The sequence below is a fragment of the Erpetoichthys calabaricus genome, chromosome 15 (genome assembly GCF_900747795.2).
Source record: "Erpetoichthys calabaricus chromosome 15, fErpCal1.3, whole genome shotgun sequence".
Taxonomy (NCBI): domain Eukaryota; kingdom Metazoa; phylum Chordata; class Cladistia; order Polypteriformes; family Polypteridae; genus Erpetoichthys; species Erpetoichthys calabaricus.
The window spans coordinates 73,673,390-73,698,932 of NC_041408.2; the positions used below are offsets into that span (position 1 = coordinate 73,673,390).

A 25,543-nucleotide genomic window follows, 5' to 3' on the forward strand; every position below is an offset into this window, starting at 1 on the left:
CATTTGTATCATGGCACTTCCAAATCTCTTTTGCTTAAAGTGATATGAATTTGGATCCTTTTTTTTGTAGATTTTTCTCTGAAATTCAGAAATTAGTCTGGTAACTCATGTTATCACCAGTTAAAGTGATCTGCTTGACCTTGAGATGTGACAGAAAACTGGACTGGATGTAAGGACAATGCGCAGAGTCCACTCAGACAAGACAGCAGGCAGGTTTTCTGGGAATGTCACATTGCAATATCAACAACTGCATAACCTGATCTAATTAGACTGCTATGAAAGAATCAATGTGAGAGCAACCTCGCAGTTTCTTTGGCTCCTATGTAAGGCTAAGATGGAAAGCTAACCAGCATGCAAGCAAATCAAAAGGCACAAAATAATCTCACATCAAATGTCCACAGCACAAAACCTTCTTAAACCGTCTTTGTTCAATTTGGGGGTCACAGGGAATTGGGGCCTGTCCTGCAAGGCATGACACAGCAGGGCAGTAGTCCAACATAATGTCCACAAACACAGCTATACTCACACTAACAATGAGCAAACTAATGGAAAATGTACTCAGCTGAAATATTTATCTTCATATTATTCTTTAAATCTGTGCTTCTCTGCATATGGAAGTGATAAGTTTGCTAATAGTTCATGTATTTAGCTTTGAAGTGCGCTCATGTTATTTCTGAGGCATAAAACATTCAGTCCATGATACTATCAGGTAGCTAAGTGTTTCTAATAGCTCATCCAACTGATTTTTAAATGTGACTAGTATCTTCACCTCAGCCATGGCTCAGTGGTTAATTGGTGATTCCCCTTAGTTAAAAACATCTTCTGGGTTGTCCAGTGTGCACCTCCCCATAGTCTCTAGTAGGTGCCCTTGAGTACATGATCCACTGTTTGATTGAAATAATTCTGTTTAATCAGCTCTGTCAGTGCCTTTGAGAATTCTGAAGACAGGGATGAAATCCTCACACAGCCTCCTCTGTCCTAAACTAAACAGGTCTGATGTCTACGGCTTCACTTTTTTGCTTGTTCTGCATAAATTCCACTGCTGTAATATCATCAGAATTGCACACAGAGCTCATCGTTTGGTATCACTGCCACATTTAAAAAGTTTGAATAATGTGTGATGTATTGAATGAGAGACTCTTGTTTTGAAATGTTCTGTGGAAGCAACTACTGTTGTATTCTCTGTGTGTCTCCTGTGTGTAGGCTGATGGGCAAAGATGGGTATTTGCTTGGTAAACTTGGTAGCTCTGTTCTGTGAGGTAATGAAGTAAACAAGGCCCTGCTTGAGTTTCCTGTTGACTCCTGTTTTTTGAACTAAGATACTATAGTAATATTCACATTTTTAATGTCATAGGTTTATGGTTTATGGGGTATTAATTGTTACTTGTGCACAGTACAATGAAATTCTTACTTGCATGTGCTAAACAACATCCAACATGTCGCCACTCACTAGAATCTTTGATTAGTTAAGGACTGCTTTAACTCAAAATTTACAATAATAATGTAACTATGAAAATTTACTTAAAATATGTAAAAAGATTACTTGTGGCATTTGCATTTGTCTTTGCATTTCATATTTTTTGGTGTCATCACTTCCTTTAATATTCATTTTTACCTAGCTATCTTGAGAAGTAAGTAAAAATTAACTAATTATGTATAATAGAAATTATGTGATGCATATTCATTGCTGGGCGGCACGGTGGCGCAGTGGTAGCGCTGCTGCCTCGCAGTTAGGAGACCCGGGTTCGCTTCCCGGGTCCTCCCTGCATGGAGTTTGCATGTTCTCCCCGTGTCTGCGTGGGTTTCCTCCGGGAGCTCCGGTTTCCTCCCACGGTCCAAAGACATGCAGGTTAGGTTGGTGTTTCTAAATTGGCCCTAGTGTGTGCTTGGTGTGTGTTTGTGTGTGTCCTGCGGTGGGTTGGCACCCTGCCCGGGATTGGTTCCCTGCCTTGTGCCCTGTGTTGGCTGGGATTGGCTCCAGCAGACCCCCGTGACCCTGTGTTCGGATTCAGCGGGTTGGAAAATGGATGGATGGATGGATATTCATTGCTGTATAATAGTGATAACTATAAAGACATGATACCTAAGACATAACAGCAAGCATTGTTCAACTGTTTTAATGATCAAACCTAATTAGTGACCCTAAATTAATCCAGTTATCAGTGTGTGATCTGCTTTAAACTGGCATTCCATCCCAGGGTGGGTTTCATCTCTTACCCTTTGTGCCACCACCATTGGTATTGACAACTTGTGGCTCTAATCTAGATAAGAAGATAAAAGTAGAAGAATAGATGGATGTAAATAGACTTGTTGCTTTTCAATAGGATGAGAGTGTCAAGTCAATATAAACCCTTAAATTACTTTTGTCCTTATTTTTATAAATAATTCTTTTGTCTTTTTTTGTATGCTCAAGGTTTCCCCAATGTTACCACAAATCTTCCAAGAAGAAGTACTTCGTGTTTACTATAGAGGAGATGACATAGAAACTGCTAAAAAGACTGTCGATGATTGGCAGGTAAGATGTGCCAAAGTAACTCCAGAGTCGTCCAAAGTCTTCACCATTTTCCAGGTTGGCCCTTTGGCTGCTGCTTTTTATGTCAACCCTCTTTTTACTTAAGGGGTCATTCCTTGTATTTATTTGATTGATTATTTTATTTATGTTTATTGTAACAAATAAATTTCTCTGTGTTTTTTTATGGGAGATCCTGCTAGTATTTTAAATAGGTGTAGTTCTGAATGTGTAACTCCCTTCATAAATTAATAGTTACTGCTCTATCTTTGGGTGGTGAGCAATGCAGAAGTTAGAAGGGGGTCCTTTCTATAATTTTTCTCAATTAAAATGTCAGTGGGTTGATATTCTGTCAAATCCCTTAAGAAGGAGGAGTGATTAACATTTATTGTATCGGTTTAAGATTTAGAGTAAGATTAGCTGTGATGGGTGGCAGTATAATGCTCTTCTGCTTTACTTTTTAAAGTGCTTCTTTCACACTGCTTTCTCTTGCTTACTATAATTCCAAATTAAGCTTTTAAAAACAGTCGCTTGACTGTTATAGAGATGGCCTTAAAAGATTGTATCTGCTGGTTTTAGTGGTCTGTTTTAACTAAACCTCTGTTGTCAAAAATTGATACACAAGTACAATCTTCATGCTTGTCTACAGACTAGTCAGAGGGTCTGCACCTGTATATTAGAAACACTCGACCACTCAGATGTGCTGATGAACAGCTTCTTTGAGTTTTGAGTTTTTTACTTGTGGAAATCATTTTTGTACGCTTGTCCTATAACACTCAAAGTGTCTTCAGACTGATGTTACTTGATTATCTTGACCTCTTTTGTAAGTCACTTTGGATAAAAGCATCTGCTAAGCAAATAAATAAATGTATTCAGACTAAGAGCAACTCCATTTCTTTCAGACTTTAGGCTGGAGGGAGTCAGACAGATTGAGGGATGAAGCCACCAAAATCCACCAAAAATGAATCAGTTTCTAAACCTGCTTAAACCAGTGCAGGATGATAGTGGCACAAAGTAAAACTGGTGTGTGGATGGGTGATAGTGAAACTACTCTAAAAAGTTTTTTTGGAGTTTTAAACATTTTTCTTTTTGAAAATAGAAATATTACTTCCTTGTTCACACTCCTGTGCTTACCTGTGTTCCTGTCTACAGCTGTGAAACACATCAAGTCTAATTATGCATCTTGTTAACTTCACTGCGGGAGAGTATAGTATATTGTTTAAAAATAATGTTATGCTGCATATTTTTCCCATTAAAACACTATTGGTGCATCTTACTGTCAAATCCCTCCCCCAACCACTAGTACCTAGCAATTACATTTTCCTAGCTGAGGATATGTACACTTCCAGTTACAGTATGTTTTATTTATTTATTTATTTTTAACTAGAGATTTTTTTATTTAAATACTACATGACAGGCAAAAACTCTTCCAGACAGGAACTAGATGCCTTTCTTCTTGCTGTGAGTGCACAGATGCCGGTAGAATCAAAAAACAAATCATTTTGCAGACATTTTTTTTCATATTGCACTGCAAAAAATAGTACTTCAGAAGAATCCATCCATCCATTTTCCAACCTGCTGAATCCGAACACAGGGTCACAGGGGGTCTGCTGGAGCCAATCCCAGCCAACACAAGGCACAAGGCAGGAACCAATCCCGGGCAGGGTGCCAACCCACCGTAGGACACACCCAAACACACCCACACACCAAGCACACACTAGGGCCAATTTAGAATCACCAATCCACCTAACCTGCATGTCTTTGGACTGTGGGAGGAAACCGGAGCGCCCGGAGGAAACCCACGCAGACACGGGGAGAACATGCAAACTCCACGCAGGGAGGACCCGGGAAGCGAACCCAGGTCCCCAGATCACCCAACTGCGAGGCAGCAGCTCTACCCACTGCGCCACCGTGCCACCCACTTCAGAAGAATACGCCACACAAAATTTTTTTTTTTTTTCTTATATATAGGCCAATAGTGACCAATGCTCCTGTGGTGGGTTGGCACCCTGCCCAGGATTGGTTCCCTGCCTTGTGCCCTGTGTTGGCTGGGATTGGCTCCAGCAGACCCCCGTGACCCTGTGTTCGGATTCAGTGGGTTGGACAATGGATGGATGGATAGTGACCAATGCTGTGCCATGGCAAATGATGTTAAAAACGTCCGTGGAAAAAAGAAACAAAAATCTCACAATCCACATTTCAGTTATCCAGTCATATGCTCAAAACATGTGACTTTTTTTTTTTTTTTTTATCTACTAGGGGGCTCTGTCCCCTGCTCGTTTTGCTCACCAACCCCCTGGTTTGGTTTACCGGATATATAATTTAAAGAGATTATTTTCATGGGAATTGTTACATATTCGTTATTTTCACTTTTACTTTAACACTTCAGTAAAAACAATATTTGGAATTTTTGTTCAAGATCGCATTGAATTTTGATTCCATGTTTGGACTTGCATCGTGACAACACAACTTATAACTGCCTGTGAGTGAATATCGTTTCTTTCTCTCTATTAAATTAAACGACTTTCTCGAATGTTTGTCCATGCTCTTTCTTCTTCATTTTGTCATTGACGAGTCATCTAGAACATATAAAATTATTGTCCTGATAAAATTTATAAGAGCTGAGAGCACAGGAAGTGGGTCTGACAGAAGCATTCACACGACTGAGGTTAGATGACAGTGGTCTTGTTTGAAAATAATTGTAAGTAGGGGGTGACCTGAATGAATCTCATATGTTAAAAGTCTCCACGGGTCTTGATACTGCAACAACGTTTTTGGAATATTTTAATTCTCGCTGGTAACACGAATGAGACGATCTACAAGTCTCCGACTTAAAGTTTAAATCCGAACAATGTATTTGATCTCTTTTCGCTGTTCCATTATTTCACTGAGTAATAATTTCCATTTGTTTGCGCTAATATGATCTTTCCTATCTTTTTTTTGAGACTTTGGAATTTTCATACTTTCATTATCTCTAACCTGCTGTGCATGTGAACCACCCCAACATTTTTTAATTCTTTACGACATTCTACTTTGTCATCTATTCTTTGTCCTTTATTTCCGGCCCCGGGTGTGGTTAAGTCTCTTTCTTGCGGGAAGTAATGCTGCTTGCATTGTGAAAGGGGTGGCTGAACGCACACTAAGGAGTTGCGGTCGGATCAGCTGCTGTCTTGCTGCTGCTGCTGGCGAGCTGCGTGTTCTGCTTGTCACGCTGTGTGTCGATCATTTAAAAGCCTGTACAGCAGCTGTCCTTTTGTCTCACTGCTTTGTCTCGCGTGACGTCAAATTGTCTTCCGAGAAGATCACATCTCGTCTCCCTCCCAAGATTTTTTTTTTATAATAGAGATAATATTGTTAAATAGATACTTTTGGAAAAGTCAGCACATATCATAAAACCGGAAACCTAAAGCCGTATGAGACTGAATTTTTGAATTGAACATCCACCCCACCTCATCATTCATTGGTCCACTTTTTAATTTAAAAGTAAGCAACACAAGGCTTTATAGGAGGAGAAGTAAAGAGTATTTGAAGGAGCTTTAGAATAGGTAGAATAACTCTACTTAGGAACCAGGCAAGGAATATTAGAATTTAGCTCTCCATTATTTAGCCAACTGTATGTTTCATAGTCCAGGCACATAAAGCCTTCTGCATTAACTCCCAGCTCTCTGAGTGGCAACTCTAGTATGCTATAAACTTTGCATCTGCAGAAGTAAACACCCTGAGCCACTGGCTGTGCCTTTCTCTACTTCACCAGCATATAGTGGGGCTAAAAGCAGTTACACTCCACTTCAGGGGACCAAACGGAAGTCATACAAACCTCCTGCATGGCACTCACTGCATATCTGTGAACATCAGTCTCCTTATCTTGTGATTAAGTGGAATTGTCAAATGAAGTGTGCCAAGGCTTCCATGTCCCACTATGGTATGGACTTGTGGCGTGTAAGTGACAGTTAAGAGAAATCTTCTAGTACTCAATGACATGTAAGCAGAATGAATATTAGAATTTGTAAATTCAGTAAACAAAAATGCATGCATTTCTGTTTTTTTTTTTGTTTTTTTTTGACAGGAAAAGTACTGGGTGAGTCCAAATGTGTCCTTCCTTGTTTTCAGGCTTTGGTATGTACAAGTTTGTAATATGCTGCTTTGAAATTTTTGACTCACTTTGTTGTTAGGCTCCTATTACTGGGGTAAGTATGATTATTGGTGTCATTTATGGGTGGAGGAAAACACACATTATATCCCATCCTTCCCATTTATTCATTTTATAAGAAACCATTTCATATGATTGCTGCCACACAGTACACTTTTATTTACATTTTTTTTTACAGTTCACTGAAATAGTGTGACCAGGATGAAATAAATGGGGACAGTATACCAACATTTTACAAACATTTTGAAAGAGGGGTCAGAATCAGATCATCCTTTCACTATCCAACCCATGTAATCCCATTCAGGGTCTCAGGGATTGGGCGGCACGGTGGCGCAGTGGTAGCGCTGCTGCCTCGTGGTTAGGAAACCCGGGTTCGCTTCCCAGGTCCTCCCTGCGTAGAGTTTGCATGTTCTCCCCGTGTCTGCGTGGGTTTCCTCCGGGCGCTCCGGTTTCCTCCCACAGTCCAAAGACATGCAGGTTAGGTGGATTGGCGATTCTGAAATTGGCCCTAGTGTGTGCTTCGTGTGTTGGTGTGTTTGTGTGTGTCCTGCGGTGGGTTGGCACCCTTCCCAGGATTGGTTCCTGCCTTGTGCCCTGTGTTGGCTGGGATTGGCTCCAGCAGACCCCAGTGACCCTGTGTTTGGATTCAGCGGGTTGGAAAATGGATGGATGGATGGTCTCAGGGATTGGATCCCACCACTGGTCACACTTACTCAGCTCCACTGAGGGCAGTGCTTTGCCAATGTGAACTGCCAATTAGCTTAACACACACTTTTCTTTAGGAAAGGATGAGAAACCCATGAAGTTGCAGAGGAATGCTAACTGTATGCAGGGAGTAACAAGGGCAGAGAGTTCACTTGTGGACTTTGGAGCTTAGAGGCAGCAGTGAAAATTGCTATACAAACATGCCCAAATTGACTCAGCCCCCCAGAAAAAAAAACAAAAAAAACAACATAATTTGATGTCAGTCTACAAGAAAGACATACCAGCACTAGTGACTGTATGGAGAAGAGCAACCAAGTGCTGTCCATGAATAAAAGGCCCACCCTACTCTGACATGCTTAAAGAATTAAACCTCTTCAGTCTTCATTAGAGAAGGCTGTGCAGGGACCTAATCAAGGTGTTCAAAATTCTCAGAAAAATTCCTAAACTTTATCCAGAAGAATTCTTTTGATTTGAAGTATGTGAGAAATGTATTTATGTTGGAAACCAGGGAGCACTTCTTCACACAAAAAGCAGGGATAACCTGGGACAAATAACCAATTCATGCAGTTGAAGTAGGAACCATAAAACATTTAGAAAGTGTGTAGATGACATTTAGGGGCAATGTAGCTATCAGCTAACCAAGCAGCCTTAATGGACTGGAAGGCTTATGTCTTATGTTCTTTTTGTATCTGGAACCCTCACATTCCCTTCAGACAAGATTTCTTTAAAACATAGATGACAAGAACAATAACTTCACTCTCTGTGCAGGCACAAAACATCACCAACCAGATGCTTTTCCAATATCACGCATGTGGTGTCTCCCTTTTACAGATGACCTAGCCCAGTTTTTCATTCCAGTTAAACTGTTAGACTTGCTCTTCTCTATCTGATGTCGATGTTCAGCTCCATACTCCTCAATGCTAGTCTTGGCACAGAATCAGAATATCTTTATTGTCATTGTAACAAATACAACGAAATTAGGTGCAGTCCCTGCGGTGTCAAAATATAAATAAATATAATTAAAAAAGGGTAGGAAAGGATAAGAAGAAATGAGGTAGAACACAAACACTCAACATAAGACCTTAATTGCACATGAAACACTATTGCATAAGATGTCATCTTTTGCCACGCTGCATTGGAGGTGGTTAGGTGGCATTCAATGTCCTAATAGCAACAGGGTAGATAATTCTCTGCATGATGGAAGTGTTTCCTAACATTTGAGGAAGTTTCCATCTGTGTACCCATATTTTTTTTCATTTTTAGTTTCAGGCTTGAGAGGATTTGGAACCTGTCCTGACAGCATGAACAAATAGATGCATTATTTGACATTCCTTCTTTTTGTGAATGTGATAATCTTAGCAGCATTTAGAGTAAATGGGGAACCAGCCTTGGGGAGAATGCCAGGCCATTACAGGGCACAGTGACTCACACCTTCATCCTGGGTCAATTTTATAGCATTATGCAACCTGATAGGAAAGCTAAAGTGGGCACAGAGAAAGTGGTTACCTCTACACCTACCAGGATGTACTATAAAGTGTCATGTGATTATGTACTCTGTTAAAGTTGCTACATAATTTATTATTTAAATCAAAGTATCAATTTTATGCACATTCTGTATTTGACATAAGGAGTCTATTTGGATCATGTGTTATACAAAGATAAAGCTCAATAAAGCAATCTTAAACTAACTATATTAACCTATTTATTAACATGTACCATCTTCACTCATTGTTATACAGGGATACAAATTGCATTATTGCAAAGCCATCCAATGAGGTGGTCACCACTACAGTGCTGGTCTTGCCCCCAAGATTGTGCACTCTACAGACTGCGAATTAAGTTTGCGTTTGCAGGCCAAAGCAGCAAAGTTTAATATCAATATACTGTACATACAATTTCATGTAATCTATAGAGAAACAAATGTCATTAAATTTTAAAATCAAAAAGCAAAAAGTGGCAAAACTGAGTAATTTTAGTTACATTAGGGGTATGCTGCTGCCATCTAGTAGGGAAACAAATTTTAGCAATGGTATCAAAAGCCTGACCACATTTAAATACAAAGTCATTGTACAGATCTCTGGATTTCATCATGTTATAAATCTTTAAGTATAGTTTTCATTTCATGTCATCTTAGTATGAGCACCTTTTGATGCTGTACAAACATTCAGGCTCTACGTCTCTTCCAATCAGGTACTGTGAATCAAGCCATCAGGAGTTTCTCTTATCAAAGAGGATTATTTTTCCATACAAAGACAGTGAAAAAAAACTTCATGGCAATTAAACCTTCTCTGTTCCACTGATTTGGAAAACTGTTTTTACTAAGACTGAATTTGTAACTTTTTGCATGTTAGTTAACCATGCAAGTAAGAATTTTACTATACTCCATACACATGACAATACTACGGACAACATCTATTACCCTTAATACATGTTATGGCTCATCATCACCAAGCTGAAACTGAACCTTGGCTTTGTACTCAAAATTCCACTTGTAACAGTGTAACTGGCTAAATGGAAAAAGATTTTGTGTAGTAAGGGCAAGTGTTACCCTGTCAGCAAGTTTACATTTATTATCACATGTATGGTGAGATTCTGAGCAGAATGCTACATGTTTGCATCTGGCACCTTGATCTACCTTAGAAATTCTGAATTCTTACTTTCCCAAACACAAATGATTTGCCCAAAACTTAACATAAACATTATATTCTTAAACCCCCTTAATTGAATTCAGAGTCATGGAAGTCCAGAACCAATCTCTGCAGCATCAGGCACAAGGCAGGAACCAGCTCTGGACTGGATGCCAGTCCATTATATTGCCAACGTAGTAAATGTAATAAATACTAAGGAATTGAAAATGTTTAACATTCCATTACAACAAGTATCATGTAGTGTGCAGGAGAGAATTCTTAACAAAGATCAGAACTCACTCAGGTTTCCTGCTCTTATTACAGAACTTATCAGTTTTAGTTTGGGATTGCTGGAACCTTGTGTACTATTTAAAAATCCCACGTGATTTAACTTAATAAAATTAAAATCATGCTGCTCTTTGAATGAAAAAATGCTTTTACTTTTGCCACATTTATCTGCTTATGGAATCAGTTCAGAGATAAAAATACACAACTTGTGCTTTCCGAGTGCAATGATGTGAGTTTGACCAATCAGCTGTGAGCTGTAATCACTTTCAGTTGTCACATATTTGATTAAGTGAGTTACACATGGTGGCAAAATTATTCCTTTGTAATGCAGCACCATCAACAACCCTGATGCAGGAATGGAGTTTTTGTTTTCATCTGAGTGTAATGAGCACAGCTATGCTTGCCCATTCAACTATCCATCAGTTTGCTAAATTGTTATCTGAACCTGTCTGTTTTAAAAACTCAGGAAATAAGATGCTCCATGTGTTCATTCCAAATTAAAATATATTTATTTAGTGATTTAAAACATCCACATTAGCCAGACATTCTTGTGGCTCAGCTCATAATGCATTGAAGCATGAGGCCGACAAGTGATGATATTTTCTCAAATGCATTAACAGAGGTGTATAATCACTGAGAAACATAGCAAGCTGTTTTAACAACATACTTCACTTATGTTTTATTTTTATAAGCTAAAGTAATGTTCAATAGCATAACAATTACAATGTGATAAACATAGTGAAAGCACATGCAAAAGGTAATTATTTAGTATGGGAAAGAATGGGATGCCATCTCCTATCATGAATAATGACAGCAGGTATGGTGAGTTCAGTGGACTGACAAATTCTGATTTAGTGCACAGCTTAGGAATAACAAAATACAATCACTTATGTGAGGCACCTTGAAAATTAAAACAGCAAAGGCCGTTTTATAGAATTTCTGAAGTAATGGATTAATCTTCAATTAATAAGTTTGATTTTACAGAAGTAGTCTTAAAGTTGGAACAAATGTGAAAAGGCGGCAACAATTTAAAACAATAAAGCATCAGAAATCAGTGACTTATGGAATTTTAATTAATTTGATTTGTCTATTAAATACTACCCTTCAATAAGTCTTATTTGTCAGCAATATTGCCTCCATATATTGATGCAAATCTCACAACAGATAAGGTCACAACCTTTGCAAAGAGATATTCAGACAATCCTTATTTGAAAAATGTGTTGTTACAAAAGCAGTTTTTAAAGCATTTAAGTGAATTAAAATATTCTGAATAATTTTGGTGTTCACAAGTTTATATGGCACTGATATTATAAAGTTTGAATTTCTTTTTTTTTTGTTGATTTTATGAAGTTTTTATGTTTTGGGTACTGAACAGAAAATGTCAGTGAGTCACTTTTGTAAGATAAAGTAGTTCAGTATAATTATATCATTCTTTATAAACACTGTGCTGAAATCCCCCTAGAAACAATAAAATCCCCTCATTTGGTATTACATTGGAGTGAAATGTCTTACTGCACCCCGAGTACCCCAATTAACTTCAGCTCTGTAAGTTAGTATCTTGAAGGGGTGTAGTTAAGTCTTCTCTTCAACAGCAAGGATCCAAAATGGCACTTGGAGCAAAAGGGGCTCAGGCATCCACAAACTCCTGCCACCACACACACACGTGCCCATGCTTCCACTCTTAATTCTGCACCATCATAATATTGGACAGCACCATTATGCCACATAGGTGTTGTTTAATGATTCATCAATATAAATATATGAACACCATCTGTCACCCAACTTTGGATATTCTCTGCCAAAGCATGAAGTGACAATGTGCAGACATTGCAGCTGTCAGAGGTACATGTTTAGCAGGTTTAATAACATCACCACTAGCAAGCTCCTATAAAATGCCTACTGTGTAACACACTTTTTTAATATCTTCTGTGGTAAGCGGGTGGGTCTCTTGCCCAGCTGGGATGCCTGGAGGATGGAAGAACCAGGAGACAATAGACAATACCTCCCCGGGGACACGAGAGGTCAGTCCCCCTGGTTTGCATCAGGGCCATGGGACTGGAGCTTGGAAGATGAACCCTGTTGGTGACCATGGCCACTGCCAAGGGGCGCCTGGACGATCCCAGAGCCCTGGACTGCAGCACTTCCACCACACCTGGAAATGCTGCTGGAAGATCGTCAGGGAGCACCTGGAGCACATCCAGGTGAACTATAAAAAGGGCCACCTCATTCCATTCGAGGAGCTGGAGTCGGGAGGTGGAGGACAGAGCTTTCGAAGGGAGGAGTAGCAGAAGAGAAAAGGAAAAGAAAGAGAAAAGGAAAACAAAGAAAGGACTGAGCTATTGTGGTAATTGGAGCACTTTGTGCTGTGTGCAAAAAATAAAATAAAAAGCGTGAGCTTTTTTAAATGTGCCTCTGATATCTGTCTGTGTCAGGTTGGGTGGCTGGCACACCCCCATAGAGTTGTCACACTCCACATCAGTGAAGGCTTTGTAGTGCGTAGTCAGTGTCCTTTTAGCTTGGAGGGATGCACTTGCTGATCAGTCTTGTTGAGTGAGTGAACACATGAATGCAAGACCTGCTGTGCTGGTCCTCAGACTGTGATGAACAAGATTCATTGGAGGTGCCATGCTTCTGAAGATACTGATACCTCACATTGTTTTTTTTGTTTTTTTATGACAGTGACTGTTCCATTACAGAATTTAGTCAGGCCGGCTGAGCATTTCTGCATGGTGGCATATAAAGTCATATTTTTTTGGTCCTATCATCAATAAAATGATGATTTTCAATGTCTAGATGTTTTGGTAGGGATATTTTTGCTAGCTATCTCATTTTGATTTCCAGTTCACAACATTAATTTTGAATGCAACTTCCATTCTGGTTCCCCATTTACTCTAAATGCTGCTAGGATTATCATGTTCACAAAAAGAGTGTATGAGAAACAAAAATGTAAATGATTGAGCTTTTTTGTTTGTAATGATAATAGTCCATCCATCCATTGTCTCCCGCTTATCCGAGGTCGGGTCGCGGGGGCAGCAGCTTGAGCAGAGATGCCCAGACTTCCCTCTCCCCGGCCACTTCTTCTAGCTCTTCCGGGAGAATCCCAAGGTGTTCCCAGGCCAGTCGAGAGCCATAGTCCCTCCAACGTGTCCTGGGTCTTCCCCGGGGCCTCCTCCCGGTTAGACGTGCCCGGAACACCTCACCAGGGAGGCGTCCAGGAGGCATCCTGATCAGATGCCCGAGCCACCTCGTCTGACTCCTCTCGATGCGGAGGAGCAGCGGCTCTACTCTGAGCCCCTCCCGGATGACTGAGCTTCTCACCTTATCTTTAAGGGAGAGCCCAGACACACTGCGGAGAAACTCATTTCAGCCACTTGTATTCGCGATCTCGTTCTTTCGGTCACTACCCATAGCTCATGACCATAGGTGAGGGTAGGAACATAGGTCGACTGGTAAATTGAGAGCTTCGCCTTGCGGCTCAGCTCCTTTTTCACCACGACAGACCGATGCAGCACCCGCATTACTGCGGATGCCGCACCGATCCGCCTGTCGATCTCACGCTCCATTCTTCCCTCACTCGTGAACAAGACCCCGAGATACTTGAACTCCTCCACTTGGGGCAGGATCTCACTACCAACCCTGAGAGGGCACTCCACCCTTTTCCGGCTGAGGACCATGGTCTCTGATTTTAAGGTGATGATTCTCATCCCAGCCTCTTCACACTCGGCTGCGAACCGATCCAGAGAGAGCTGAAGATCACGGCCTGATGAAGCAAACAAGACAACATCATCTGCAAAAAGCAGTGACCCAATCCTGAGCCCACCAAACCGGACCCCCTCAACGCCCTGGCTGCGCCTAGAAATTCTGTCCATAAAAGTTATGAACAGAATCGGTGACAAAGGGCAGCCCTGGCGGAGTCCAACTCTCACTGGAAACGGGTTCGACTTACTGCTGGCAATGCGGACCAGGCTCTGGCAACAATCGTACAGGGACCGAACAGCCCTTATCAAGGGGGCCGGTACCCCATACTCTCGGAGTACCCCCCACAGGATTCCCCGAGGAACACGGTCGAATGCCTTTTCCAAGTCCACAAAACACATGTAGACTGGTTGGGCAAACTCCCATGCACCCTCCAGGACCCTGCTAAGGGTATAGAGCTGGTCCACTGTTCCGCGACCAGGACGAAAACCACACTGTTCCTCCTGAATCCGAGGCTCGACTATCCGACGGACCCTCCTCTCCAGGACCCCTGAATAGACTTTTCCAGGGAGGCTGAGGAGTGTGATCCCTCTGTAGTTGGAACACACCCTCCGATCCCCCTTCTTAAAGAGGGGGACCACCACCCCGGTCTGCCAATCCAGAGGCACTGTCCCTGATGTCCATGCGATGTTGAAGAGACGTGTCAACCAAGACAGTCCTACAACATCCAGAGCCTTGAGGAACTCTGGGCGTATCTCATCCATCCCCGGGGCCCTGCCACCAAGGAGTTTTTTGACCACCTCGGTGACCTCAGTCTCAGAGATGGGGGAGCCCACCTCTGAGTCCTAATGATAATAGTGCCAGAATGAATTCAGTGCAACACAGGCTTAGAAAGACAGATGCTTAAATTTCCATAGCATTAACTACTCAGAATGCTTTGCATGGATGATAGGGAGTTACTTCAAGCACCACAAATACTTCAAATGAGTCTGAAGTCATTAGTAAGATGCCATATTTTACAGATTCCATTGGTACATGTCTCAGTTTTATCAATATGTAATCCCCAAAGGACTTTTTGATTACATTGTATATTAGGTTACATAATTGTGAAAAGATGACAGCCTGCTTTGATAACTTCCATTTATTTTAATATGTATAATGCCCACTTAGCCCCCAAACCACTTGCTATTCTCTCTTCTAATTCCCACTCAGTCTGAAGTCCCCTAACCTATCCCTTCCACCTTACCTGAATAAAACAAGGGCGCACCTTTGAAGTAATCATCACCCTTTTGCTACTTCCTTGGTTGTTATTTCTTGCAATTTTCTAACTTATTTCTCTTTTCTTTGTTCAGCCAGACACAAAATAACAGCCAAATCTGTGATGGATAAGCAGCAGAGAAGTTCAAGAGGACAGAATCAAAACATCATCCTTTATTCTTTTACTTTTCAAATTTCAGAAATTGTTTTGATTGTTCATTTTCATTAATGTCTTTCATAATCATCTGTTCTTTATGGGTAAAGGTTAAATATAAATATTCCATATAATTATCAATTCTTTACAATGGAATGCTACTAATAACATTTAAATCTTTTAGTTTTCATATTTTATAAACTTCTGCTATAATCTTTTTATTTCATTAAATTCTGATTTATTATATATTCTTTTTAATATATACATTTTTCTTTTTTGCTTTGGTTAAGGGGTTTGCATGTTTTGAATGTGCTGGTGCATATGTAGCCTTTAAATAGAATGATATTCCAGGTAAAGTTAATCAAAAATCTTAACTTCATTTTTTAGTATGTAAAAGACATTCTTAGTAAGCTAGCATTCCTGCTAATTACATATCGGTATTTCCTTAGTTTGGATAGAAATGCTTGATTTTAGAAGATAAAGTTAATTAGATAAGTACACACCACTGTTAGAACATTAGAACAGTTAAGTCGAGAACAGGCCATTCAGCCCAGTGTCTATCCTTTTCACTGTGACTGTCCAAAGTAACATTAAGTCAACATTTGAAGGTTCCTGAAGTACTAGTCTAGTAAAGCTCATCTCCTAGCTAACATGTAAATGGCCCATTCCAGTAGTAATGGGAAATTTGTGAATGATTCATTCTTTCTGAATAACTCTTTTCAGTGAATTCTACAAACTGATTTGTGAGCATTCTGTGCCGTTCAACAGGAGTGCTAAAGTGCATGTGTGTTCTTCCTGCATGCTGTCACCAGCCTCTTTTGTTTTACTGATAGATGTTTAAAGCAATGCACAATTCTCATTCACTTCTGATTCTGTAATAAAACATCTTATTTTAATTTGGCATCTTAAGTGTATTATCTTGCTTTGTATATGGAAACAGGACAATGGCATATAAATTGTAGTGTTAAATATATAATTAATTACTGTATACATAAATAATTATATATTTATAGATAGAGTCTTTAGAATTAATTATATATAAATACTCATATGTAATCAGTTGTATGTAAATTAATAAACAGTGATATTATTTATATACACATAAACACATACTATTTGTCAAAATAATACACTAAAGTGTAAATGAATCAAATGAATGAAAATAATCAATTTATTTAAATGGGTAGTTTGATAGAATTAAATCAGTAAAGTGAATTAAAATGCCCATCACTACATTCTAGTAGACCCCAGTTTTTTTTTAAGATGACACAGTTTTCTGATCATAACACAATGTAAAACAATGTAATGGCTGTAGAAAGTAATACAGTTAATACATACAGTGTGACAAGTAGAACACACTGTAGTATATAGTAAATTATAATAGACATAAAAGCCTAGAACTATAACATAATAAAGAACATGTTTTGTTGTATATGTTATGTAGAGAAAAGCCAAGCAAAATGACACATTTTATTGGCTAACTAAAAAGATTACAATATGCAAGCTTTTGAGGCAACTCAGGCCCCTTCTTCATCTTCTTCATCTTGTCTGAAGCAGGGGCCTGAGTTGCCTCGAAAGCTTGCATATTGTAATCTTTTTAGTTAGCCAATAAAAGGTGTCATTTTGCTTGGCTTTTCTCTACATTCATAATGGCTAACACGATACAACACCCTAGTACTACTGTATATGTTATAAAATTTTCTTGTAATTTTACTAAAAGCTTGAAAATAAAGTTGCTTGGGCTGTGTAATTTCTTATTTCTTGCGTCATCTTCAGTGCTTGATCCTCTGCCATCTCACCAGCAGTACAGTTTTGAAAACATCAAGGAAATGCAACTACAAATTATGTCCATGTACTTTTATCTCGCATACCTGCCACACCTACTGTAGCAAATCCATGTCACCAGGGCCCCATCCCAGCCATCACTCCTCCAATTACCACCCAGCACGTGTTGTTAGGGCAAGACGCGCATCTGAAAATTTTACATTTATATAATTTATATATAGTAATATTTACATTTATATATAATACTAGCTGCTCTACCCATCTAAGTAATCAACACAGACCTCTGGATTGTCAGTGTTAATATTTCCAGTGTACCAACTATTGGAGTGTATTTTGTAATGCATGTAGTAATAAAATCCATCCATCCATCCATTTTCCAACCCGCTGAATCCGAACACAGGGTCACGGGGGTCTGCTGGAGCTAATCCCAGCCAACACAGGGCACAAGGCAGGAACCAATCCCGGGCAGGGTGCCAACCCACCGCAGGTAGTAATAAAATGCATTGCATTTTTCATTCCAACAGATGGTGCATCACAAACATTAGCACTGCTTTTGTTAATCCCATTCCAAAAGGCATAAAGCAGAGACATAGCAATTACACAGACAGATAGATACACAATCTTTATAGTACTGAATACTTAATAATCTGTATTTGATACCAGTACATGCTGGGTGAAAGAAAATGAAATTGCTGATAAGCTCGCTAAAAATGCTGTAGAAAGAACAGAAGTGAAAAGGGATTATAATGAAACTAAAAGCAGTATAAAAAACAGGTTTTGCAAATATGGCAAGAAAATGGGAAGGAAAATCTAAAGGTACACATTTATAATTGATACATAATAATATTAGACCTTTTAAATTTACAAGTAAAACAGGAGCAAAGAAGTAACATCAAACAGATAACTGTCACTGAGCCTTAAATCAAGGATTGTATCCAGCAGGTCAACACCAACAAGGAGAATATGCAAAATGTGAAATAACTGAAATAGTGGAACACATGCTGCTTCATTGTGTCTTATATCAAAATCAAAGACAATAATTAATTGAAGGTTTATGCAGAATTAAAGTGGCTGTAAAAAGGAGGAAAAGTCAATAAGTCTGACATTTGTAGCTCCTTAAAAACTTTACTTCGAAACAGAATTTGACACTTAAAGCAGAATAAGGTATTCTCTATCCATACAGCAGTTGGCAGTGATATCTAAATGACCATTTAATAGAAGTATATTGATAGCAAGTGACCATGGGAAGCAACTATAAAAAGTATGCAAAAATGCTCTTTGAAAAATTAATAAATGAAAAACAAAAAAACAAAGTATTGTATTGGAGATTTTTTTAAAAATATATATCAAAACCATATACACCATCCATCAATGAAGCAGAATTAAAAAAAAAAACAGATGTCACTTTGTGTTTGAGTTCCTTAAAGAGTAAGTTTGGAATTTTTCAAGTTCAACTTACCAATGTCGCAATAACGAGACATCACACAGATAAAGGTTTGGGGCAGCCACCCGTATAATGAGGGGTCCTGGCTGCAAAGTCAAAAATGCAAAATATAGAGCACTGATGTGCTTAGAACAGAGTCCACAACAAGACTGACACATAGGGGAAACGGTTAGACTTTTAAAGGGGAATACAGGAAGTGAGGTCATATGGGTCTGGCTCAGGATCATCTGCCATAGGTTCAAGCCCAGAGGTGACATCACAGGGGCTGGAGCCGATAAGGTCTTCTTCCATTGGCTCCGTTCCGGAAGTGACGTCATGAGAGCCAGGTGAGATCTCCCGGGAATGGTCTACAGGCAAGGGAAAAAAAGAATCAGTGCACTCTGCCACGTCCCGGCATGCCTCAGAACTGCCTTCCCTCGAGCCCTTTAGCTGCCTCCCATGCACACGTGTGTGACACCAAATAATGTTTATTTTTCAAAATCAGCTTTTTTTTTCTGGTTATGCCCTGTGCCCCATTAGCCTCCATTGTAAAGTGCCAGTGTGGACAAGATATTTTTTTAAATTATTGAAAACGCTTAAATTTAGAACACAATTGTGTGTGGCAAATACATATACTGTATAACATGTTAGTGAAGAAATAACTTAGACTTGAAAAATACAGAACTTATCCTTAAAAACAAAATAAATGATAATTTGAAGAATCCATACACACCGCAGTTGAGGCTAATAAGACTGGCCACAGAAATAGTCGGAAACAACTAATATGACTGCTTCCCAGCTGATTAAAAAACGCAATCAGCTGTCTGATTATGAGTCTCAAAACACCAGCATAGATGTGAAAACCAATGAGGAAGACAAAGAGGCCAGTCCAGTTGATATGACGCTCCAAACCAGAACGAAAGATTCTGTACATGCTATTTCTTTTGGTGCATATATGCATACCCAAATTACTCGGTTACTTATTAACATTTTACTGCCAAATAGCATTCACCTTTTAAAAATCTTTAATAGATGTTTGTTACAGTAAGTGTGCTATTGGAAGAAAGTTGATTTCCTATAGATGTGATGTTACTATCCAGGAATGTTAGTGCTGAACAATGGTGGTTAATCTGTGCAAAGAAATTTTTCAAATTCCCTTAATTACTCAGAAAGAAACATTTTTGTAATAAATTATCATGATTGTATTGTAGAGGACAAAATTATTGAATTAACAGGAAAAATAATTGTTTTAAATAACAACATGTAATTCTCTCTAGCAATAAAGGCAAGGGAAACATTTTTTTTGAAGTTTGCATTTTGTTTCTGTCCTCATAAGGAATAATTAAAACTTTAAAAATTAGTTCAATATAAATAAAATAGTGTATGTAAATGAAAATGCTACAGTTTAATTCTCCCATTCATTGTGATAAACTGGGTGTGTTTGAAGAATTAGACTTCAGAGTTGCTCCAGGCTCTACAGGCCCACACAGTAAAATAGATGTCATTCAGATCCTCACTTAACATTTTTTCCTTAAACTTTAAAAATATTTTACTCATTTTTTATAATTCAAAATTTTTATTGGTAATGAATTCCTCAAACAAAGAGCTAGAGGAACTGGAGCATACTATCATATCAGATGAATGCTTTTAAAAATCTCTGAAAGTGATATTGGACAGGTGACCTGTTCAATACTCAAATGACGTGGAGTGGCTTCCTTTCATTTATAAAAGTTGTTTCAAGATAGAATTTGACAGTGATATCCTAAATTGTGGTGCTCAACTGGCTAATGCAAATGACTCCACACCTAAATTGCACATTATGACATAGATTTTATAATTTCTTAAAACATTTTTTAAAAGTGTTAGTTCTCTGCGGGTCTCCCGTGGACAGGCTCTGTAGTGTGACTTGCTTATCGAGTTTCCATCTTTTATTTCTGCTGGACAGTCAAGATGCGCACTCAGGCTAGGACACCATTAGCCCAGCGGCGCCGTGTGCAGTTCCAGACATTTGCTTCTAGAAATGTGACCAACCCGGGCTTTATTTTTATCCGACTTCTGTGGTTGTGGAGTCTCCAGTTCTAATTTAAGTTTGCACAGTCCGAAGTGACAGCTTGGAATTTGTCCATTCAGCAGTGGGCTGACAGACACATCAGACTCAGCGTCTTTGAGCACTGCGAGGGTCTCGCACCATCCCTTGGGCTGCTTTAGGGGAATTTATACAGCCATCAGGGGAATTTGGAAAGGCACATCAAGTACCATATCACACTCATTTTTATTATATTTAAATTAAGATAAAGATGGGGAGGAAGTAGGAGGAGACATTACTGAGCGGAAAAAAAGATCTCATTACTAATCGCAGAGCAGCCATCACAGATTAGATAAGAATAATGTTTGACTTAAGGGAAGAATTTTTCCATTTAGTCTCCATGTTGACTGATCTATGATGCAGCCTCATATTTTCCAACAAATATCATTTGATTGGTTGCCCCTTTGAACCCCCTTTGCAAATTAGAAGATGAAGTCCCACTCTTACTTTCAGATTTGTCTCACACACACACACTAGAATGGCCCTCAGGCAGAGAAAAATGTGCTGGGCACTCTGGGCATTACTGGCGCTGCGTGTCTATGTGGATGGCTGGCACAACTAGCCCAGCTCCAGAGACACAGGAACTTCTCCACACCTATGAAACTCAATCTCCTGATTGGCTGTTTTCCTCCACCCACTCAGATATCTTTCATGCCAATGCCGTCCTGTAAGAGTTCTGAAGGTGACAACTTGTAATCCCATCATGTCCTTATCCAGAGTATGACCTCAATAGACCTGTGACCAGCAGACAGTATTTCCTTTGGTTAACCTTAAAATAAATTAAGCGAAATGGCAAAGTCATAAAACATCTACCTATCCATCTGCTTAAGCCACTGTGTCCATTAAAGGGTCACAGGTAGCTGGAGGTCACACTGGAAGTACGGAGTGCAAGACACGATTGTCACCTTCACGCTAGGTCCATTCATAAGTCACCACTTGACCTAACTGACTTTGTGATATCTGAGGGAAGTTCAGTCACTGTAGACACCCCATATGGAAGTGAAGATTGAGTGCCAACCTCACCCACACTGGTCTGGAAGGTGAACCCACTTCACTGGAACTGTGAAGAAATAGGTAAGGCCTGCAACACAGTGGAAGTTGGGCATAGGCAGTTTCTCCTGCCCTAGTTCATCTTTTTGCCCACTTCCTTCAAATGACCTCTGCCATCTATGTCCATAACTACATAACTCTTGTTAGGTAGCAGTCACATGTGGCTCTCAGGCTCTAAATGAGGTTGAGACACCAAATCTAGCTTCAGGCTTCTCTGAGGCCTAGAAATCAATATCCGTTTTTGTTTTCTCCCAAACTCAACAGCAGGCTTTGGCCTATACAAGTTATGAAGGAAAAAAGGCCCAGATTGTCCTGACGCAGCAGGAAAACAGGAGAATTTATTATGTGAGTAAATGGGGAGAAGTGGGAAAAGGCAAAATTAAAGAAAATAAAAATAAACCATAGCAACTGTAACTCAGATGAGGGGCAAAATCAAGGTCAATTAACAGGCAATAATGTTGAAACGAGTTAATAAAAAAAGAAAAGGATTATTAAGGATTATTCAATAATAATAATACTCTTTATGTATTCTTCACTGTCTCTTACTGTACCAGAATGCAGTGGTAGGTCGTGGTCCATGCTAACATCTGACTTCTGCTGTTGTAAAGCGCTTTGAGCTACATTATTTGTATGAAAATGTGCTATATAAATAAATGTTATTGTTGTTGTCCCATCCTGTGCTTCCCAGTCCACTTCTCCCATTTCTTAAAACTGAAGCAGATAAGTGACATGATGTTTGTGTCCATTAAAGTAACAAATAAAATGATTTAGAAAGCCACGAAAGATGTTACAGTGACTAACCATGCATACTAAAACAAGCTACCTGACCTCCTCTGACACAGTAATTAATTGGCAAAGCAACACAATAATCCGCTCACCATCATGTGTGGATGCAGACAACCATTTCAGCCTGAGATGTCAGCACAGACTTTAAGTCTCCTTTGGGTTCTTCCCTGAAAAATGTTATATTTACGAAATTTGAACTCCAATTAGAGCCTCCATGTCCAACAACTAACAAGAGCACATAAAGCGTTATGTCACTGGTGTTTACGAAAGCAATTTCAGCAACACAATATTGTAAAATGGCATTCAAAAACAGTTTGTGTGCATTACTAGCACATGGCATTACATTCTATCGTCACTGTTGCTTCTAAATTTGACTTGCTGTTAACAAAAATATGTCATAAACACAATTGTAAAAACAAATGTCATAAACACAATTGTAATAGCAAACTCTGAAGAAGTAACTAGAAAACATAAAAAATTTCCAGTTTTCAAACCATTGACCCAAGTCTTTGAACGCACATGAATGTTACGCCATGCATTCATTTCCTTACTTGTCATATTTTAAATTTGACCATTGTACTGATTGATCAGACACACTCGAGCTAAAGTGTCAGGTCAGTAAAGCGGAGTATCGGAAAACTAAAGTGCTAAAATGAACTCCATGCTTACCTGAGTGTGCTGAGTGAGCGTTTGGAAGATGGAAGTTGCTTTGTTTAAATTAAACTGCTTTCTGGGGCATCAGTCTGTTCCAAAATGTGGAGATGAGGTGGTGACACGAACGGCAAGTGTGAAATTCAGATGTAGGGAAGCTTATGGCTTTAATAAAATCAGCACACTTTTTTATGAGCTGCAGTCGAGTTCATCTTGAGGACTCTGCATTTTCCCACACAGTCTTCTAATATTGCTCATTGTCCACAGAGCTCCTGAAATGAGCTCTTCTGTTGGGGATCCTTGTGAGGTGGCATCAGATGAGCAGCAGGTGTTACGACATAAAGGAATTGAAATGGCCAAAGATTTTATGATTAAATGAATTAGAAGGAGAAAGGCCACTGGAAAGAGACGATGTCTAGTTGTGGGCACACCAGGGCTGGTGTCCTGCTGTCGTGATGACCACGGATATCTGATTTTTCTGTGTTGATAGATTGGCTGGACTTTCTTATTAACAGGGGAGAAGAGTTAAAATGAATTTTAGAAGTGATAATGAAGATGCACCATTAGGGTGGAGGACATGAGCTGCTCTGGTGATGTATCTTTGTGAATATTTGGTGACAATTCCTGGGGGATTCCTGAGGATTTCTATTATGTCACCACTGTATGATGCCCTTGCATACTTTCTTTAGATAGATAGATAGATAGATAGATAGATAGATAGATAGATAGATAGATAGATAGATAGATAGATAGATACTTTATTAATCCCAATGGGAAATTCACTTTATATGAGACACTGGTGTTGGGACAAATGCCTACGTTTTCCCAGTGCTAAAATGACAAGTTTTAATCGAGTAATGCCCTCAATTTCATGTGCTTCAATGGTTTGCTGGGCTAACTTCATACTAACACTCGATGGTCATCTATAAAAATGTAATACAATGGAGGAAGTGAGCAATACTCCTAAAATGAATCCCCACATGGCTTCTGCAGCATGTTAAAAAAGAAATCACTCCTCCCAAAAGCTTTACATACTCATACGTCAGCCATTTCATCCTCGCTCCCATGACCCCTCAGATCAGTCCTTATGGGGTACACAGAACGGGCACTTGGTAAACTTTGCACTTGTGTAGGAGGGCTGCATGTATGGAGTGTTGCGGTGGGTTTAGGTTGGGGATGTGTTGTCATTGCACAGGATGTACAAATCATCTCTGATGTGAGTAAAGAATTCCTAGGAAATTTGAGGGTAAACAAACATATTCCCTTAGGCCAGATTTGCTGCTTTTGTTTTGTTTTGTTTTGTTTTGTCTTTCTTATCTCCAGTAAGACATGAATAGCAGTAAATGCCAGTGGATTTTGGAAATGATCAATGGCTAATAGAAACTGTTGCTGACATATCAAAATGATCAAATAAATGAATAATGCTGAATATTACACAAAGACAACGACATACAGTCCAAAGGAATCTGTGCATTCAAAGTTGAAATGCTTAACGAAATAAAACACTCAGTCAAGGAAAAGAAAATCCATAAAAACAGCTTCAGATAAACGGAAATACACATCACAATAACATATTACAGAGAGCTGGTCTAATCAGTTGTACTGAAAATCTGCAGGAGTCACGTCCAGGGTGGGGTCCAACCGATGACCCCATGACGTTAAAGATGAAGACATGGAATGGGGAAGTACAGGAGAGTATACAGTAGGAAGAGGATGGCAAAGAAGAAGTGGGATAGTCAGAGAGATGAAGAAAGTAGACAAGAGTACAAGGAGATAAGGCACATGGTGAAGAGAGAGGTGGTGAAGGCTAAAGACAAGGCGTATGATGAGTTGTATGAGAGGTTGGACACTAAGGAGGGAGAAAAGAACCGATGGGCTGAACAGAGGGACTAAGGTGGGAAAGATGTGCAGCAGGTTAGGGTGATAAAGGATAAAGATGGAAACGTACTCACAAGCTAGGAGAGTGTTTTAAGCAGATGGAAAGAGTACTTTGAGAGGCTGATGAATGAAGAGAACGAGAGAGAAGGTTGGATGATGTGGAGATAGTGAATCAGGAAGCGCAACAGATTAGCAAGGAGGATGAACATTGGAAAGGACATTTGTCCAGATGATACACCTGTGGAAGCATAGAGGTGTTTAGGAGAGATGGCAGTGGACTTTTTAACCTGATTGTTTAATGCAATTTTAGAAAGTGAGAGGACGCCTGAGGAGTGGAGAAGAAGTGTACTGGTGCCGATATTTAAGAATAAGGGGGATGTGCAGGACTGCAGTAACTACAGGGGGATAAAATTGATGAGCCATAGCATGAAGTTATGGGAAAGAGCAGTGAAAGCTAGGTTAAGAAGTGAGGTGATGATTAGTGAGCAGCAGTGTGGT

The 25,543-nt window shown here is 39.5% G+C and overlaps 1 protein-coding gene and 1 long non-coding RNA gene across 3 annotated transcripts in view; one reads left to right on the plus strand and one right to left on the minus strand.

Annotated features, from left to right (window-relative positions):
• LOC114665897 (deoxynucleoside triphosphate triphosphohydrolase SAMHD1-like) overlaps positions 1-17,143 on the plus strand; it is a 157,565-nt gene extending 140,422 nt beyond the window's left edge. For both annotated transcript variants that reach the window (XM_051919609.1, XM_028820552.2), the window contains exons 15-17: positions 2,414-2,515; positions 6,576-6,587; positions 15,328-17,143. In XM_051919609.1, coding sequence (XP_051775569.1) covers positions 2,414-2,515; positions 6,576-6,587; positions 15,328-15,342 — 129 coding nt within the window. In that variant the 3' untranslated portion in view covers positions 15,343-17,143. The remainder of the gene's footprint in view (positions 1-2,413; positions 2,516-6,575; positions 6,588-15,327) is intronic.
• The window catches only part of LOC127525983 (uncharacterized), a 293,828-nt gene that overhangs the window by 55,212 nt on the left and 213,073 nt on the right, over positions 1-25,543 (minus strand). The gene's annotated exons all lie outside the window — the stretch shown is intronic.